The sequence below is a fragment of the Lathamus discolor genome, chromosome 12, assembly GCF_037157495.1.
Source record: "Lathamus discolor isolate bLatDis1 chromosome 12, bLatDis1.hap1, whole genome shotgun sequence".
In the NCBI taxonomy this organism is placed as follows: Eukaryota; Metazoa; Chordata; class Aves; order Psittaciformes; family Psittacidae; genus Lathamus; species Lathamus discolor.
The window spans coordinates 8,863,034-8,882,937 of NC_088895.1; the positions used below are offsets into that span (position 1 = coordinate 8,863,034).

At 41.0% G+C, this 19,904-nt stretch overlaps 1 protein-coding gene, 1 long non-coding RNA gene and 1 other non-coding gene across 17 annotated transcripts in view; all 3 read right to left on the reverse strand.

Moving 5' to 3' along the window:
* Nucleotides 1-14,415, reverse strand: part of EP400 (E1A binding protein p400) — a 49,388-nt gene extending 34,973 nt beyond the window's left edge. For 9 of the 14 annotated variants that reach the window (XM_065692321.1, XM_065692320.1, XM_065692316.1 and 6 more), the window contains exons 1-10: nucleotides 14,354-14,415; nucleotides 11,178-12,533; nucleotides 5,704-5,791; nucleotides 5,181-5,288; nucleotides 4,101-4,480; nucleotides 3,560-3,862; nucleotides 2,607-2,792; nucleotides 1,089-1,229; nucleotides 899-977; nucleotides 574-626 (exon numbers count right to left, since the gene is read on the reverse strand). In XM_065692321.1, the coding sequence (XP_065548393.1) occupies nucleotides 574-626; nucleotides 899-977; nucleotides 1,089-1,229; nucleotides 2,607-2,792; nucleotides 3,560-3,862; nucleotides 4,101-4,480; nucleotides 5,181-5,288; nucleotides 5,704-5,791; nucleotides 11,178-12,500 (2,661 nt within the window). In that variant the 5' untranslated portion in view covers nucleotides 12,501-12,533; nucleotides 14,354-14,415. Of the gene's footprint in view, nucleotides 1-573; nucleotides 627-898; nucleotides 978-1,088; nucleotides 1,230-2,606; nucleotides 2,793-3,559; nucleotides 3,863-4,100; nucleotides 4,481-5,180; nucleotides 5,289-5,703; nucleotides 5,792-11,177; nucleotides 12,534-14,353 lie in introns of those variants that run through there. The other 5 variants (XM_065692323.1, XM_065692325.1, XM_065692322.1 and 2 more) reach the window with 3 other exon arrangements.
* A 223-nt stretch (nucleotides 14,416-14,638) lies between these two features.
* On the reverse strand, nucleotides 14,639-18,381 carry LOC136021029 (uncharacterized). Of its 2 annotated transcripts, none has more exons than XR_010615646.1 (3): nucleotides 17,347-18,381; nucleotides 15,900-16,192; nucleotides 14,639-15,183 (listed from the first exon to the last, which is right to left on the reverse strand). It is a non-coding gene; the product is annotated as an uncharacterized LOC136021029 (long non-coding RNA). The 2 variants fall into 2 exon arrangements; XR_010615645.1 differs by having other exon boundaries at nucleotides 15,900-16,665.
* Nucleotides 18,268-18,406, reverse strand: LOC136021224 (small nucleolar RNA SNORA49). Its single transcript, XR_010615704.1, has one exon. It is a non-coding gene; the product is annotated as a small nucleolar RNA SNORA49 (small nucleolar RNA).
* Between the last annotated feature and the right edge of the window lie 1,498 nt (nucleotides 18,407-19,904).

Below are 19,904 nucleotides of genomic sequence, written 5' to 3' on the forward strand. Positions count from 1 at the left end.
TGTGCCATGCCAGATGGCTCAGGGTCTCAAAACAATCCCTCATCCATTTTTCTCCAATTGCACACATGCAGCCAAGAAGTCTTAGCATGCATTCTGCCCAGGACGAAAGATAGAAAGTTCATTCAGTTTGACCAATTCTGTAATATACACCTACATCTCTCGGCAGGTAAATCGCCACTGAACAGATGAAAGCACACTTTCATAACCCACAAAGTATAACCTTGGTTACAGTAGATAAAACTCCTGCACAAAATAAAATCTGGCAATCAATTTGTACATCTTTTTGGTCTTGCAACCTTAGAATGAATGATTCAAAGCCACTGAGTAGGTAGGAATTCTTCCTTTAAAAGACACATGTCAATCACAGTCCATTTCCCCATTAAAAGTTGTGGTTTATAAACAGAAAAAAATTGTAGTTGTTCTTGTGACTGTATGTTCAATTGTCAGTAACTATACAGAAAGCTGCCTGTCATCACCATGCATTTGAGGAAAACATATCATATTTATCAAGATTTTTCACATAGCTAATCATAGTTAAATGAATTTGATGATTTTAAGGAACAGGAGACTTACCATTTCACTTTCTTTTTCCAGTAAAAGGTCTTCTGCAGTTCTTGTATCCCTGCCTGGAAAATTATTATACTTGATGTATGCATTAGTCACTTAGCAATTTTATGTTTCTTTGTGAACTTTTAAATGCATTCAACATAAAATGTAAAAGATGTTAACAAAATCTAGCAGAAAACCATAAATATGCCCTCATAGTTCAGATCTGTTCGCAACCTAGTATTAGCATCTCACAATTCTATTATCAACAAGATGAAACTCCACTGAGTGGAATTCTGTAAAACAGCATCAGGTTTAATACAGGATTTCTTATGAAATGGAATACAATTACCTTTCCTTGAAAATCTCTTTAAATTCAGAGCTTTTTTCCTTTTCTCTTGAAATTCAATTTGCAGTTTTATTTCAACCACCTGAAATGTAAAACAAGTCTGATAAACCACTTACATTTTATAAATTAATTGCCAAAGATGGAAAGAAACCCCCGTAAGACTTGTACAACTATTAATAAGTATTAATTTTACCTGTTCAATGTTAGACCAGAAGTATTCTATTTCTCTAGCAATTGATGCAGCAATTCGCCTTAGTTTGTTTTGTTCTTCCCTTTTAGCTCGCTCTTCATTAAGTTTCTTTTCTTCATGATACCGAGCCACAGTTCTTACCATCTGAAATAGCGTGCAATATACTGAATTAGGTTACCTCAAAATACACATCATTGCTTTTCTTGAGGTTATAATGTTTATCAGCAGATTCTGACTATAGCTTTACACACAGCCTCTTACCTCCAATATTTCTAATTCCTACTATGCCAGTAAAACAACAGACAGGAAACTCGATGGGAAAAAGCAAATACAAGAACTATAACTAAACAGTCTAGTAGGAAACTCTTAATTCACTGTTCTCAATAAAAATTAGGAAAAAAATCTACTGAAATTAGCAGCAAACATACAAAAGAAAACTTTTTTTGAGACAGCACATATGAAGTCATAGAAATCACACCACAAAATGTCAGAGACCAAAGGTAAAATGTGCTCAAAAGGAGCGTACATACATGAATGAAAGATTCAGTCAATGGTTGTTAAAGACTGTCTTGATTGCAACCTTTAGCTCGGAAGGTCTAAAACACTGACTTCCGGATGTTTGAAGCATACTGCCAGGGGAAGCATCACTTCGTATTTGCCCTTCTTGTTTCTCCTGTTCTTAAAAAGCTACCATTGGCCACAAATGGAACAAGTGCTTCAAATCCAGATTTGAATTCTATTCAAAATGCACATCTTCATTTTACAAAATGATGCACCTATTTCAATACTTTGCTTCTAGGGAAGAGGGTTCTGAGTTTCCATCGTTTCAGAATATACAATAAAAAACAGCATAGTAATTTAAACTAATGACCTTCAGTTGCTCTCTTCATTATATCAAACTGGTCATAAATGTACCAAAAGAAGATGCAACATTGCTGGAATCCATAGAAACGTCTTGCTTATTGTAAATAAATTGATTTTACATATTTCATCTCACACTACCACAATTTTCATTCCATCACTGACTTAATTATCCCCTCTGTGCTGATCTCTAGGGGAAGAGTTACAGAAACAGTTCACCACATTTCAACTGCTTTTTCTGAGATTAAGAAAGAATTAAGACAGACAACCACACTAATAGAAGCTGCTTACAAAATTCTGTGATTACTCTTCATGGAGAGGGAATAACTGATTTGTGAGATAGACACAATAGCTGTACTTTAAATATGACACAGTCAACATATTGACTGGGTCCCCTAAACAAGCTGTTTGATTTCCAGAGGAATAAAATCCACAAAATCCAAAACTATTAATTCCATCCACAACCAATAAAATTATCCAGTCTGTTTCAAATGCCAGAATATCCAAAGCTGACAACATGACTTCTCACATAAGTTAAAAATCAGTGCCTTGTATTTTCATCACCTCTATCTGCAGAAAAATACGGTTTAAACGGCTTTGCTATCAAGCTGAGCGATACCAAGACTGACTGTTCTGAGTCAAAAAATGTTTTCCAAGTACCTTTTTAGCAGTTGCCATCTTCCACTTTCTCTCTTGGGCAAAATCAGTTGCCATCCACTGCATTTCTTCCAGCAAATAATCCCAGTGAGATTTTGGTCTTGGAGCCTCTTGGAGTTTAGGCAGTCGCCTGGGGGACCATAAACCTTCTTTTCTCAGTTCTGCTATTCTCTGATGGATTTGATTTTCCTTAGAAAGAAGTACTTACAGTTACAATGAAGCTACAGAATGCACTTAAAACAGTAGCTGAATAAATAATTGCTTCCACTTCATCAAAATAAGTGACAGCAGAAAAAGGCGGAACAGTATGAACAGCATGACACATGCGTTACAAATATCAAGTCTGAACGCTACATCAAAAAAAAAAAACTGGACTAAATTCAACCTAAACATAAAGAGAATCACAGTACTTCAACCTGTATTACAAGAGGTACTTTGTTAAATAACAGGATAAAAAAGGCTCACTGGAAGCAAAAAAAACCAACCCCAAGTTACAAGACGGATGCAAACTGCAATCAACTAATCTCTTTTTTCATAAAATGAAATTGCAGATGTATTTATCCACAGAAGACAAATATATTTTCATTATTAATACTGCCGTATTTTGTGAAAACACAAGTTCCCTATGATGTTCCTGTTAAGTAAGCAAAACACCTTCAGTTAGCTATAAAAAAAAGTGAGGTTGCAGTCACCTTGAGTGACTAGACAGAATCAACATAGTAGAAATAGAAAGAACACAACAGTAGGAAGACCAGTAAGTCGTCTTCAACTTCTCTGACTGCCCATAAAAGCAAAACTCAGTATGTAAAACAGACAGAAAAAAAACCCAAAGCCAAAACAAAACACCCAATCCCCTTAAAAACCAGCCCATTTTCATAACTCAAACACATCACTCATGTTAATTGTTATCTGTGTGTTAACTGTTCGTAAGTTTCAAGGAAAACCAAAAATCTTACCAGCTTTACTTGCTCAGCAAGCTTGTCTTGAGAATTGTCCTGTGGTATTACTGCTGCATTCTGAGCTGGACTTTGTGTTTTAGGTGCTGCTGCTACTGCTAAGCCTGGGGGTTTTGATGCAATAGGAGACAGGGACTTGTTAGTTGCTGGAGAGCTCCTGTTTGTTTGTACTGGATATGTAGAAGGCGGTGTTGTGCCTGAGATAGTTGCTGGCACAACAGATGAGGTAGGTGGTAGTGTGTTTGCTGTAAGACGCTGAGAAGTCTGAGCAGGATCTACAGATGGTCGTGTCAGAGTCACAGTCTGCCCAAGAAACACATTCATTAGTGCTAAGTTCAGGCTTCAATACTGTCTTAGTCTATACTACAGCAAACATAATGAGGTCTTTAATAAAAAACGTACACCTGCATTTTTATAAGGAAAGGACTTAAGTGTCCAGTGCAATTAAAAAACCTTAGTTTTTCATGTACTTCCAGAAAGATTTTCTTGGATTTTACTGAGCACTGAAACAGACATTTTCGCCCCAATGAAATTCACATACCTGTTGCTGTATTGTAGCTTGTGGCTGTGATACTTGGTTTGGTGCCTGTCCTTGCACATGGATTGCTGGTGGCACCTGCTGTTGAAGTGGTGCTGGAAGTGGAGCAGAAGTCAGAGGTACACTTTGAGGCTGGATCTTCACCTGAATCTGAGGCTGAGCTGGAGATTCTACTATCTGTGGCTGCTGCTGTGACAACTGCAGAGCAGCTGGAAGAGATGTCATGGGGACATTTGCAGGTTGCAGTCTCCCTGGCAGCTGTGGTGGAGGTGTATGCAGACTGGCCGCGTTCTGCACAGGAGGGCCTTTAGATGGGTCATACTGCTGTTGACTCTGTTTCTGTCCAGTCAGCTGTACAGTCTGAGGAGTGGGAGGCATTCCACCTACAAAGCAAGAGGAAACATAGCACAGATGAAATGAAGACATTCAATGCTCTTAACTGATACAGTGAGGAAACCAACCGCAGATAGACTGATTTGTTACTTACTTTGCCACAAAACACCATCACTTGAAAATACCACATCACAATCACAAAATAAATCACCATTACAATAAACAACAAAGTATTTCATGCATAGGACTGCAACTAAAATATGGAGCATGGCAACTATAAAAAAAAAGTCATTATGTGTCTTCTGAATTTCTTATAGTAAAAAGAAAAGAAAAGGACTGGTGAGCTACTGGAATTCAACCTAAAAAACTAGTTTTGAGTCTAAATACTTAGTTCTCAGCACATTCACTCTAAGACATATTCTAAAGCTTGGCACAACTAATGAATAAAAATTTGTCATGATGTTGCAAATTAGGAGGTTTCCTTTTCATAAATCATTGGTTCAGTTCCAGAATTCTCAAATTAACCATTTTGCATCAGCACCTGTGACGTTTTTCCATGCCCACATGCACCTTTGGAGCCCGTCACTCAGCTCCTGAAACAAACCAGGCATTGCATACCAAGTATTAATTTACATGGAGAAGTGTGTGGTGGGACTAGGATCTTGGCAGGCCTGAAGCCCAAGTTTCTAGTCCCATCACTAACATCTCCTTGTTAAATTAATGTGCAATTGGCATGTGGTGACACAGTACCTTGTGCCGTTGGCATTAGCTGTTGAAGAGGAACTCCTGAAGCCACACCCGGGTGCTGAAAAACCATCCCATGACGGCCCACTTCAATTCGTGGTCTCTTAGACGAATCTGTGATATTCAAATTCCATTTATGGCATGGTATAATGGAATGGGTTCAGTTTTACACAGCAAACTACTACACATGATTCCAACATCAGCTCAGTAAGCTACGACTACTATACATGTGTAGCATTTATGAAGAACATGCTCCAAGGGCGAAGTCCCTCTAGCTTCAAGTTGGCCATCTCCAGTCTTCTTAACCAGAACAATCAACCTAACAATGTCTCCATGCCTGACAAATCCAGTCCTATTTATTGTGAGTGGAGCACACTCTTCACACAGCACCATTCACAATAGATAGTCCTAAGGATTTGGCAATTCCCAAGGTGAGGCAAAACTGTATTTCAACGGTTACAGAACAGTGGGCTCCATTCACTGTTTGGGAAAAAAAGAACCAAAGTGTAATTCTGTCCGTGGAACATACCTGCTGGTGCAAGTGCCTGCTGTCTCTTAAAAGCTTCAATTTCTATGGTGTTCACAGTCCCCGTTACTGGAGTCCCTGTATGCGTTTGCTATTAGAAAAAGAAAACAAATCACAAAAGTTCAATCTGTAAACAGTCTAACACCAAGATGTAATTTACAGAGCTAGAGGCCAGCACAGAACAAGTCCTTCAGAACAGCTGTATGATAAAGAAAACAAGACTCATTCAATACCTGCTCTAAAGTTTCAGATGTCCATAATGCAGATACTCTTTGTTGAGTTTCAATTTTAAAACAATAATTAAATTGATGATGATATTGAGATGCAACGGAAATCACCAAGTTGATTCATCAAGTTGGAGTTTAGCTTCAGTAAGATTATACAGTGCATGAAAACATTCTAGTTACATTTAATATTGGCTAGGATAGTAGAGAATACACCTCAGATAATCCTTTCTGCATCAAACTCTGATGGCAGCCTCAAGTGTAGGATTATTGAAGCAAACAAATTTGGGTATATGACAATTTTCATGCTCTTTGGGTCCTCAGCACAACTGTCAAGTACCTACTAATATCCACCAGTGTCTGTGCAAGCCCAATTCCTTTCAGTGAGTTTCCAAGTCATAATTTTAAATTCTCTTTTATATTTGGCCATGCTATACCAAATATTCTACTATAAAACTTAATAAGAAAAAAAAAAAAGGCTATCCCAAGAATGGTCTTAAGAGATTATATCCAAAAATGCAAACAGGGACTTTATGTATGGCACCCTCTATGCCTTAAATAATGAGTTAATTTAGCACTCAAATTCTCAAAGTGTAATTTTCTGATGGTGAGAGCCTTTGCCATATTGATGTACTGCACAGGCTTGCAACTGTTGTGAAGATTTATTATGACACCATAGCAGAGACAGCAACTTCCCAAAAGAAACTTCTAGTTTATTCACGGCTCTTTTCTCTGATTTTTAACAGAAATTCTACCAATGTAAACTAAACACCAGTCTCTGTTGAAATAAACCGTAGCAGTCACAACACTGCATCTTCAATGCTTCATCGAATAGTATTAATAAGCACAGAAAACATCACCATAAAATCAGTGGGTTTCAAACACTCCTTTTTGACCTGAATATATCTCATGCCACTCAGATTCTATCAATAGCTATGAATTAATAACATCTAATCTGTTTGCTGCTGGGAGGGTGTTTGTGGCCACTCTAGCGATATAGCTACAGCCTTAAGACGTGAATTTTGCATTTAAGAATGACTCATATTATCCTTAATGGTCATGGTTCACTGTCATTTCACACCCAATATAGATTAAGTTTTCAAAGGCTTGTCTTCTCACAAGACAGACATGCAGCATGCTTCAAATCCAACAGCCAGTGCCTGGCAAAGCATCGTATGCATTGAATTTTCAGCATCAGTCACAAAGACTTAACTTTGTACAATGCTACTGAATTAACAAATTCAGCTTGTGTCCCATTTGCATCAAATACTTTGTGGGACACAAGTTTAAGAAAGTATTTCCTCCAAACTCTGTTTCAAATGCCATTTACTTGCACCCTTAGCCTGGACGATTACATACGGCTTCAGGCTGCATCTCTACTGTAGGACTTCTGACTGACATTTCCTTAAGAGTATGCCTCCCAGCTGTCTGCATTATCATAGTGTAATTTAGGCCAGACACTTCAAAGAGCAAAGATGTTATGTCTTTCTAATTTGCAGCCACATACCATTAATGTTGGACTAAAACTGTCCTAACTTTAATTAAAGTAATGTCATTCTCTGGAGGTCATGATTATTATGCAGCACGCCCACAATAATCATTCTGAGTGCTGCACTTACGCACTAAAATTTGAATGATGATGCTGATCATTGACACATTATTTCTCTATAAACAGTCACAAAGAGAAAGGCTGATGGAAAGAGATGCTACTTTTTGTTAAGTTTGTGCTAAAAGGTATTATCACTGTTAAAGAGTTTTGAGGTTTTCAGCATGTAGCTGGTAGTTTCTCTAAAATGGGTCTGAAATGGTATAATGCTTTCAAAAACATTTATCCTAGTTGTAGCTTGATGATAACCCTAATCACTGTAATAAATAACCCGATATAATATTACATATTTTAAACTGCTTAGATGAAGCCTGACTACCTAAGGACACTTCCAAGGCATATCAGTACTGACCACAATGAAAAGCTCTCAGTGCAAACCCCTTTACTAATGCTACTCGTTTGTAAAGCATCACAGTGAATATCCCATTTGTTACACATGGAATACGACCCATTTTGCATCTCATTTAACTCTCTGTTTTCCAAAACCTAGATAAAGGCAGAATAGACTGAACAGATTCAATGGTACAGCAGAATAATTCACCCTGTAACACCTACTAAGTTACGTATAATTGAGCTAAAAGGTAAATATTTAGTTGCAGAGGAATTGGGGTAGATTATTTCTCAGGGTGTCTGGTAACACAGAGTTGAATAAACCCATGCTACCCTGAATTTAAAAGTTGCATCACCATTGATCCACAAAAATGTTAACAGATTTTCACATTTACTTCTTTATTTTGTTCAGTATTCCCTCAATAAAAAAAAAAAAAAAGGGAAAGAAAAGAAATTGTTTAAAAGTACTTATATAATAAAAATAAGCACTTCAGTATCTTCTTCCCAACATCTATGGTAGAGCTACTGGAAAGCTGTTAGATATTAAAAGATAAAGTGTCAGAGGGTTATTATTATTGTTTAAAACATTGCAGGGAAGGGAAATCCAAAACCTTCTGTAGCCATACTCAAAACCTTTAACAGATAAGGGAAAAAAAGAAAAGAAATTAAGAAGAAATCCACAATTACAATGCCACAGACAAAAGAATCAGTATTATCACTACGCAGAATGCACAAATGAACCAAATGCATTAGGGAAACAAAAGACAAACAAACCAAAGTGAAAACATTCAAGCTGAAAGTTAATGAAATAAGCCAGCAACCTGGAGACAAAGATTTAACTTCCTCAAGGCTTCATTAGTACTGATGCATTTGAAGATTGCAAAGGTTTCTTTGTTTTGTTTAGATGATAAGGGATGGGCTCTTGGGAAAATTCTAATTCATCTAAGAAATATCAAATCTGAATGAAGAAAAAAAATCTGGGATGAAACTACATTTTAGAACCATTGAAAAGTACCTGAAATGGTTGCTGCTGGGATGAAAAAGCAGCAGAAACATTTGGAGGAAGCTGGGTTGCTATAGCGACAGGAGTACCAGTCTGCCCATCCTTTCCTGTCACAACCTTTACCTGAGAGAAATATTTGGGGAAAACAAAAAAAAAAAAAACAAAAGAAGGGAGAATCATTTTCTTTTTAAAAGTTTTTCTTCTTTTTTTTCCAACACACTCATTTTGTACTGATGGCACCTCACTGAAGAGGGGATTATAACTACACTACCATCAGTGCAGCTTGGTTTGAGCACAGCCCGTTTTTAAGAGTTCTGTCTCACTTTTAGTAGCAGAACAGAGTACAGCCTTGACTATTCACAGTGACTTCTCATCACTGGAAACGCTTCTTAAATCCTTTGAATTTAACGATTGCTGCTCCTAACAGACAACAAATTAGCATGACAGACAGTTTGAACTTAAGAGAGCTCCAACATTTATTTAAGCAATGAGCACAGTCACCATTCGCTCGCCCCTTGAACTCCCAAAGCAGTCAACCTTTCCAGGCAAGGGATGAAGTGCATTGCTTTAGCAGAAAGTGATAAAGAGGGGGGAAGGGGAAATAAAACAGAAGACAACAAAAATACAAAGAAAGAACATACTCAAAAGATGCCTTTATCTTTCAAAAGGATTCATCATTCGAAAACACATAAAGACTTTTGCTGTTGTACTTCACAATGTTCTCCAGCAGTTAGATGGACAAGCGGCTTTCACAAACAAAAGACCCATCACAAGCAAGCAGCAAAGTACAAAAACTCCAGACCCAAAAGACAGAAGGTAAAGCCTCAACTGATTTCAACTGTAGTAGTGCCACTAACTTCAATGAACCTAGACAATTTACACCCACTAAAGAGCTCTGAGTTAAAAATACCCGTTTTTTCAGCTGACAAACACACAACCCAACAAGAACACCTAAACAATCTGACACAATACAAACCAGGTGAAAACAAAAAATATCCATTGCCAATAAATCACACTAACAGGCTACAGAGAGAAATGATTCCTTCAAAATTATCAATAACAATCAGAAGCAGAAATTTCCTAGACCACAAAGCAGTGAACAAATTAAACTTCAGCTATTATACCATTAAAATTTCCCACAAATTTCAACTGAAGATATGCTCACTAATGATTCACAGCTAAGAGAGTTATCAATTTTCCCTGGAGACACTCATTTCTAACAGGTTATCTCAAAGCAGTTTGAGTTTCTCTACCTAACAGGTTTGGTTCCTTACAAACTGACATCTATATACCCATACATATTTTTACAGATTTTAAAAGGTATTTATGAGTGCCAAGTGATACAGAGGCACCAGGTATATTCACCCTGTTCCAACCACTTGTCATGTAGGCTTGCAGGTAGGCTCTGCACAAGACAAGCACCGCGCCAGCACCCACAGGGTGTTGCGGTCAAGAGCAACATGAATGGGTACAAACGTGTAGAAGTTGCACAGCATCTGTCTGTAGCAAGCTTATTTCAAGTCCTTTGCCATTAATAAACAGTGAATTCAAGTTAGTAATTTTAAACCTTTGCATAAATAACAACGTTAACTTGTTAATGTCCAGTCCAGTCTATAAGTGCTGTGTTTGATCAACTAGACTGCACAGAGCTCTAAGACAGCCCAAGTAACCTGATTCATTACTATGGACCTACACACATCGTGATTCACATGTTCTCTCTATGTAATTAGATTAATTCAAGTGCTTGTTGGCTACAGCAACACTGAACTTCAGTAACATCTATGGTTACAAGTCACACGACTCAAAGGTTAACCTCTTACAAGACTGCTCATTCTTTTCTGGTTTATGCAACTCTAGTAAGTGAAATTCAATCTATGATTCCTACTCATATTCATTCTGATAGCTTAAAACAGCTTCCACACCAATGCCATTTTTTATTTATGTGGTGGCTTACATAATAACTAGGACAGCAAAAGCTCCTTTCACCCCTGTATCCTTTTCCTTTTAAACACATGCATCTAACAGCATTCTCAAGCCAATCCGTTTGTTCACACTACCCAGCAGAACTGCATCCTCTCAGTCCAACTATTTAAAGGAAAAGTGCCGTACTTCATCAAGACTTTTCAGGTACTGTCACATTCTCCAGTACTCCACAATCCTGGTGCCACAACTTCATAGAATCATAGACTAGTTAGGGTTGGAAAGGACCTTAAGATCACCCAGTTCCAACACCCCTGCCATGGGTAGGGACACCTCACATTAAACCATGCCACCAAAGACTCAGTCCAAAAAATAAGTTTAACAGATTTCTTACCTCATCATTGATGACCTCAGATTGCTCTTCCTCTTCTTCCTCCTCCAGATCCAAGTCATTTTGCCTCAGGTATGCTTGCAGTGGAACACAATGTTTCTTCTTAAAAGCCAAAAAGTCCATCATATTCCCTTGAAGATGTTGCAGGAAAAACAGTTCAATCAAGCATTCCTTAAAAGTTTCCTTAAGAATTTCCATCTGTTTGTGGTGATGATCCAAACATTGTTTTCTCATTTGAGCAGTCTCTTGGTTGGCAGGAGGAATCTCCTCCAATTTTTTGGGTTGTTTTTTCACTGCCGTATTAACTGTAGGAGTAAGAGGAAGACTCGACAGCCCTTGTGGTACAGTGGCCCGTGAAGGACTTGTGGGAGGAGGTGGTGATGTCATTCCAAATGCACTAGGTCCTCCAACCCCTGCTATCAAGCCACCAGAAGTCCTGTCATATCCAATGGGTCTACCCAGCTGCTGTCCTTGAAGCACTTGCTGCTGCTGCTGCATCAGTTGCCCTTGGATGATATTGCTGATCTGGGGTGGCAAGCTGGTCGTTGTAATATGGCCCGGGCTAGTCAAAGATTGCATGTTTGCTCCGCTAGCTACAGGGCTTTGGGGACCGAGATGATGGATGGTGCCACCAGACTGCGAATGAGGCTGTGAAAGCCTTCGTTCCCTTACCGTAGCGGGTGTTCCAGAAGACGGAAGCTGTACTTGTGCAGCAGCTCCTTGAGCAATCTGTGCAATTCCTGGTCCTTCTTGATACACAAAGTGTCCGCCATTTGAAGGACTCAAGCTGATTTGTCTCACAAGCACGCTAGCATCCACAAATCCTCTTGTGGGGCTCTGGCTGCACATTCCCAAACCAGAGCCTGGAGTTCCTGCCCGAACACTTGGTAAGGTTTGCACTGGCACAGGGTTAGGCTGTGTAGGGCTCTGAGACTGAACTTGTTGAGGCAGCGGTGAAGTGACTTGAATGTAGGAGGGAGACCCATGCTCAAACCGCCTCTGCTGAGGACTGAACTGAAAACTGGGCGATGTTGGGTTTGGAATTGGCAATGGGGTGAGTGTTATCTGCTGGTTTCCTGAAGCCACCGGTCCAACGTTCTGCAGCGTGATGTTCACATTCTGCCCAGCCACTGGACTTCGGCTCATTATAAACTGCTGTATTTGGTAACTGGGGGACTGGGGTGCAGATGGACTTGCAGAAGGTGCAAAAGAAGCTGCAGGGGACTGGGGTAGGTTCGCCTGTTGGTCTTCTCCCTCACTGCCTGTGAAGGACCTGGACCTCTGGAGCTGGCGCTGGGCATTCTGAGGGCCATTACCATGGTGCATTCTCACTGCTCTAGGTGTTTCTTACAGTACGCACTAAAGAAATACAACAAAAACAAATTTAGGGAAGGTAAAAGTATTTCTGCAGCTGAAACTCTGTATTTACTATTTAAAGAGTATCTTATTGTTAGAACTTGGTTATTCTGTCTTGGCAGTTGCTTAAATACCTACTTAACTTCTCCAAAACCCTCAGCATCACAAAGCTCACTTAAATCCCTCAGACATATCTTGACCTAACAAAGAGCTATTGAAGAGCTTTACAAATTTTATGTTCTGTGGAACTTCAAGAATCAACAGTCTCCAGCATCAAAAGTATCTCTTTTCTGCATTCATTATTCCAAATGTTTCAGTACTTTTAACACTTAACACAATGTTTCTGAATATGCAACAGTTGCTTAAAATGTACAAAATGTTCCTTCAACAATGAAGAAAAAAGGCATCATGAAAAATCTTCAAATCATCGAGATGTCTCAAAAAGCATTGTACTTGATATTTAAATCAGCCTTCTCTTTCCTTCAAGAACACTACCCCCCCCTTAAAGCGATGAAAATTAACGAAAACCTGCATTTCACTTAGAATGCTGTTCACTGAGCCAGGCTATCCCCAAATCAAAAAAACGTTCTGGTTTTGTATTTCAATCGCTCACAAACAAAAACTCCACTGACACGAGCTGACAGGTACATTCAGTGCCGGGTGTCACATAACAGGCAGAAAAAGGGAAAATGAAACGTGATTTTTGTTTGCTCAAAATCTCTCTTGTATTTTGAAAACACGGGTTTCACTTTCGGTATTTCAGGGCAAACACACACCCAAGTACTCCGCCGTTCGTCTTTGCTCCTAACTCCAAGTTGGTTACAAGCAGCAACAGCGCGGCTGGGAAGGGACGCGGCACAGCTGTGACTGCCTCGCTCCTCGGCTGCTGCTGCTGTGCCAGCGAACACACACAACTCCTCCGCTTCCCTGTCCTGGGCTATATGCATCTACTAGCAGTTCCATCTACTCAAGCCCTGAGGATGGACAGGTTCATTTCCTTGCTCACGGGAAAGAGTGGAAGCAGAGCAGCCCCGTCACACACGTGCTAGCGAAGAGGAAAGACCCCACGCATGGGTACCAGCGCGGTACCTCGGGGCGCAGCCTGCACACGGACTAACGCACAGCTCTCGGCGGGCTTTGCCGCTGCCGCTCCTCGGATCTCGAACCCCAGCAGAGAGGGAAGGGAAAAAGAGATTCCACTCTTCACAGGCACCTTTTCCAAGAGATGTAATAGCGCTGCAATACTTGGTGGTATTGTGACTCTTTCACGGCACTAATACCAAATAATTAAGATTCAAACGATACCAGCTATCGCCGGTAACAAGGTCTTATTATTTTAATTACCTATACCTCGCTAACGTTTACTGCCCGAGTGAAAACACTTAATTAATTACGCGCTGATAAGGAAGCGCGCTGCCGGCCGCCGCCTGCCCGGGGAGCGGGGATCGCCTTTTGTGTGCCACAGCTCAACTAAGCGAACGGCCCGGGGCCCGCCCGGGCCCAGCGCGGCGCAGCCCGGCCCAGCGCACCCGGCCCCGCCGCGGGCCGGCGCCCCAACTTGGCGAGGGGCTTCTTCCGCCGAGAGCGGCCCCCAGCGCCCCGGGCGGCACCACCACACCCCCGCCAGGACGCGGCCGGCCCTGCCCGCCCGCCCCAGCGGGGAGCGGGGAAGGCCCGTTCCTCCGCGGCCGCCCCCTCGCCGCCGGGACCGGTGCCGCCGGGCCCCGGGCCCGAGGCCTGTGCGGGTCCGGAGAACGGGGGGGGTGTGAGGAGCGGGGCCCGGCCGCCCCCCCCGCCCCTCCGCGCCCGCGGGCCCCACTTACCGCGGGCGCCGGGGCCAGAGTTTCCATTCGCTCCTGGCAGGAAGCGGGGGTGGGGGGCGGCCGGAGCCGGAGCCGCTACCAGCGCCGGCAGGAGACAAACCGCGCCTCCTGCGCCCCGCGCCTGCGCCGCAGCCCGCCCGCCGCGCTTCGCGCCTGCGCCAACACAGCGCATGCGCGCAGCGGCACGGCTCGCCGCGGTGCTGGTGGTCCGCCGCCCCGCTGTCGGCTGTGGCTTGTGTCGCGACAGGGAGTGTGGCTCGGCACAGGGAGGAACGAGGCTCGGGGACGAGGGCAGAAAGCGAACTTTTACTGCAGTGCGGATATGGGAGTGTAATGACCACTGGAGGAGAGTAAGTGCTGCCCCTTTTCTGCAAGATTTAGTGTTAAAAATACACAGAGAACATTTGGCTAAAGGGTGAGCAATAGACTGCTCACCTGGAGCACGGGCAAGGAAATCCCCACAGCGCAAAGGCAGGAATGCAGAAGGGAGAAAAGAAGTAGCTTAGTGCTACTCTAATTACAATAAATACTGAATAAACCCTAACCCAACAGTTGCAGAATAGTTCAGCGATAAAGAAAACACAACTTCCACCTGCTCAAGTAGCGACACTCAGCTCCCATTTAAAACCAGGCATCTCGCTGTTCTTAACACCACAACTGAAGAAGTGATGTGGGCTGAATCCAGGCTTCACGCAAGCATTGTTTTCCAGGGGTTGACATACACTAGCAGTTGGGCATCAGAGTAACATCTACACTGAGTTCATCGCTGCCAAGGAAGTTACTGTGGTCTGAGGATCAGGACTGGTCCTTGGAACTCCTGGTGACTAAATCTAAAATGAAATTTTAGGTGAATATTTGTTATGAGCTCAAAGTACAGAGATCAAACTGTCTAAGATAAAATGGAAAACAGGTGACACTGTGCAAAGATGAGAGTGTTTAAAATTCTATGTAGAAGATAGGCTGAGAAAGTTGGGGCTTTTCAGCCTGGAGAAGAGAAGGCTGCGTGGAGACCTCATAGCAGCCTTCCAGTGTCTGAGGGGGGCTTATAAGGATGCTGGGGAGGGGCTCTTCATTGGGGACTGTAGTAATAGCACAAGGGGTAACGGGTTAAAACTTAAACAGGGGAAGTTTAGATTGGATATAAGGAAGTTCTTTCCTGTTAGGGTGGTGAGGCACTGGAATGGGTTGCCCAGGGAAGTTGTGAATGCTCCATCCCTGGCAGTGTTCAAGACCGGATTGGACAGAGCCTTGGGTGACATGGTTTAGTGTGAGGTGTCCCTGCCCATGGCAGGGGGTTGGAACTAGATGATCTTAAGGTGGTCCTTTCCAACCCTAACTATTCTATGATTCTAAAATCAATTACACATAAGTAATACAACATCTGGGGATATACTATTTTCTAAAGAGTAGAGGATTTAGTAAAAGACTATTGCCACATCATTTTGACTTCTTTTCAGTAAATTTTAAAGTAAGCAACACTAGTAAAGATGTAAGAATTTATTTTCAATAGGAAAATGTGAATGTAGAACTACAAGTAAAAGGTTACCTCATATGAGTGGAGTCACCGAAGGCATCTGCAAAGTTGTCTTGGATTGATGGTTACAACTGGTTCTGTCAACTGCTGCTGCCTGAAGAAACACGCCGGGGGCTGTGGGCTCCAGGTGTGCTGGGGCCAGGGACAGTTGTGGTAAAACGGGTATGGCTGGAGATACTGTATGTCCCGAGGCCTGGTAGTGTCATCAAACACAGTGTATTCTTGACATTCACATGTGTTCCAAAGTGTTCACAAAAGAGGACGTGAAGTTTTAAGAAATTCTTCCAGTGAGTGAGATACACACACTGAAAAAGTACCATTATATTAGTATCACAAAATGACATTTGTTCCAATCTATATATGGAATGCCTTTTTCAGCATCATTAAATCCATTCTGGGATGAAGCCCAAAATCCCGATTCTTTAAGAAAGAGCTTGTCTGTAATTAAGTTTTGAATAGTATTCTTATATCCATGAGCAAGAGTCTATTTTTCAAGTAACATTAAATTCCACCACCTCAGCTCGGTTAAAAGAAAATGCTCCATTACTCAGTGTCCCAGTTCTCCAGATTTGCTGAAAGTCCTACACACAGCCTCACTAAAGTCAAAACAGATGCTATAAGCGTACATGAATCCAGGCTTGCAGATTCATATAGCTGTGAGGAACGTATTTCTCTGCCTACTGTGTTTCCCCTTGTGGTTGACACTGGGTTGGGATTTGCTCCACTGTTCCTCTTGCTTCTGACTAGGCTGTTGCTCCAGTTTTATTTCAGGCAATGCCTACGACAACAGAAACAGATGGAAGGGGGGGAACCACAGCAATAGGCTTCTTTTGAATTATTTTAATTCTGAGTAGATAAAAACCACGACCATGAAGTCATGTAAAGATTCATCGTGAAATTGTTTCCTAAATGGCTGTACCAATAATTGTGACAGAAAATTCTGACCTGAAAAAAATTATTATATAGCAGGGTTGCCTGCTTCTGACATTGCTAAAATACCAAAAAATGAGACAACCACAGAAGTGTTGTTACCAAACACTAACAGCAATGAGGAATTTAAAACAGGAAAATAAACCCCAAAACAAACAGAAACCCCGGTCTTCACAATGTAATGCACATCTCAAACTCACCTTTCCTCCTGACCTGCAAGTGCTTTTATGCAACAATTTTGGCATTGCTTCGGGAAGCCATAAACATAGTTACAAGTGTTAAAGACATGGCTGACAAAGTCCTAGTTTGCTGTCTGCGTTGGTGACACAATAGCAAGGTTTAAGGAAGCGTCTGTAACTGTTTCGCAGCCTCGGAGGCAGAGAGAAATCACCCCAGTGTAACGTTTCAATTAAATGCTTTTCTTGTGTGCACAAGCATGTGTAATCCTTAATTGAGGTCTAACCATGCTGTCATAAACTTTGAAGTAAAAAGTTTTTGAAGTTAAAAAAAAAACAAAGCACCATCTTACTTTGAACAGTGCCAAGTCTTCAGCAGTTAGCCATGCAGGATCGTGTTGGCCACTGTCAGCAGCTGACTTGGTGACAGATGACAAAGGTCTCATGAAATACGTTTTCTGTTTTAGCCAAAGGAGTGTCTTCGGAGCTTTGCTCTTCTGTCTTGTTTTCAATATTCTTGCAGTCATCTGGCCAAAAAGGGAAGGTGGAGGAACAACTGTCCTTCTATGGCAATGCTTCTTTCTCTCAGTTGAAGCTAAGTGGCAGGACAAAGTTATTGTGTCTGTCAAAAAGCAAGAACTTAGAGATCCCTTATATTACCATGCTATAAGCATTTTGTTGGGTATATGTTAAGAGTTCCTCTTTCACTTCTTCTGAAGCCTTTTGCACCTCCTTGGCATGCTGAGATTCCCATTTTATATTTGTGGGCTTTAACTCCCTTTAGGAAGAAAATTTGTACACTTTAAAATATTAGTACTTCTCACAATAAATATGCTAACAATGGTACATTGCCACTGACCTGAGTCACAGCTTTTACAGGCTAACAGGCATAGTAAAGTTAATTAAACTGAATTTTAATTCCTTTTGCTTGCAAGTAACAGCACCATAATTCAGATAGAAAAGAGATCTAAGGACCAAAATTCTGACATTGCCCTCATGTCACACCAATATCACTGAGAATAGGCTCCTTCCATTTACCTAACTGGAAAACAAGAGAATACCATTGCAGTTACTATGCACACTGACTGGGTTATTATGCTGTGTGTGCTTTGTCATTTTTCTTGTCTACTGACTAAATTGAATCCCTTCTATTGTGCTGCCTTGTTTTGCTTTAAGGCAAAGTATTCCTTCATGTTTTCTACTGCATCTGGCAGAAATCGTAACAATGCAATTTGAAATAAAAAATAGAAAAAGAATGACTTAACTATATTGTTAATGTTTGCTCAAATTGTAGGCCCCAGAGGGTACTGAGAATCATACTGGGGAGGGAAATGAACATGCTTTCAATTTATCCTCAGGCAATGCCAGGGCACTCTACAAAAAGCAAAAGCCCCTGGAGTAAGGCTGAGGAAGTGCCAACATAAAAGCAGCAACTACACTTACAGTACTAACAATGTAGATAGCTACAGATAATGAAAGCCAAAGCAATTATGAAATTGTGAAATATTGTGAAATAAAACATCTGTATTTCAAACACGAATCACTCATAAATGTAGGACAACTAGTGGCATGCCTCTTGGAAACACCCCGGATGCCTCATCAAATAGTAATATGACTGACATATTTCATATATAATTACATGTTTGTGTGACAGCTACATACATAATTTGCTTAAATAACTAATAAAATTATGCAAATTAATTTTGCAAATGTATTAAACTTCCCTTAACCATTTTCCCTCCTGCTATGAGCATATATTATTAGCTTGAGCAAGAGGTCCTCTTACCAGACGATGCCAGCTGTGAGCACCACTCTCGTTAACTCTTACATATGTGAGAAAATGGATGTTCAAGAAAAGCTCCAGTAGAATCAAGCACTGGAATCATCTGCATCAAAATCTATGCACGATGTCCTCTTAATTTCAGCTTCCAAAGCAAGGCAGCCAGAGCTTCCATCTTGCTTGTTTATGAAATAAGAACTTGTAGGTTCTGCAGATAGCATTCAACAGTTAGAGAAAGCACATTCACACAGTTATAACAGGTGGTGGGGTTTTTATACCTGAATCTGCAGGTATAAAAATCCAGGTATAAAAACGCTGCACCAGGCAGGGATCTGGAAACTGTAGAAAATGAGGCCTTGCTACCTGCTGCATTTAATGGAGTAGGGAAGTATCTGTTCCTTTAGATTAAACTTCAAGACCTTTTTCTTCAAGACCTTTACATATAACTATTTAGTGGGTGTATGTATAAGGAGGATTTACAACATACAAATTCAGAGGAGCAACAGCCACTGCTAGCAATACTCACAGATCTCTATAAAACAAACCAAAACTTTAATATACTAATTTTTAACAGCTTAGCCTATTAGCTACTCAAAAACAGTAATAAAGAAGATATCTGCATGGAAGCATAAAGGACTGGCTAAAGGCAACTGAAAGTAACCCGGTAGATGAAGTCTATGACTTGCTTTCACCTGTTACTTAAATAAATCAGTCACTGGACCGCTGCATACCTGTTTGGTTTGAGCTTCACTGGGGATGAAGGAGAACAGCAGATCTCTTCAATAAGCTTCCTGGTTATCTTCAGTTTCAGCAGTATTTGTGCTTTGCAAGTAGTTTGGTGTTCCATCCCAGTCACATCAAAGACAGACTGGTCTGCATGCTTAAGTTATAAAAAACAAACAAACCAACCCCTCAACCTAAAGAAATATTCAACCATTCAATTGCAGTAAGAAAAGGTAACAGTACTACATTATCCGAGAACGATTAAAAAGCTCAGAGCTGATGCCAGAATCAAACTAAAACGTGGAAGAGCATTGTGAAGTGTTACGTGATTTTGCAGAGAGCAGCTGTCGTTACTTTAAAAGGTTTCAGCAACCTACACGGTGAAATTAGAGCATTATGCTCATGTTA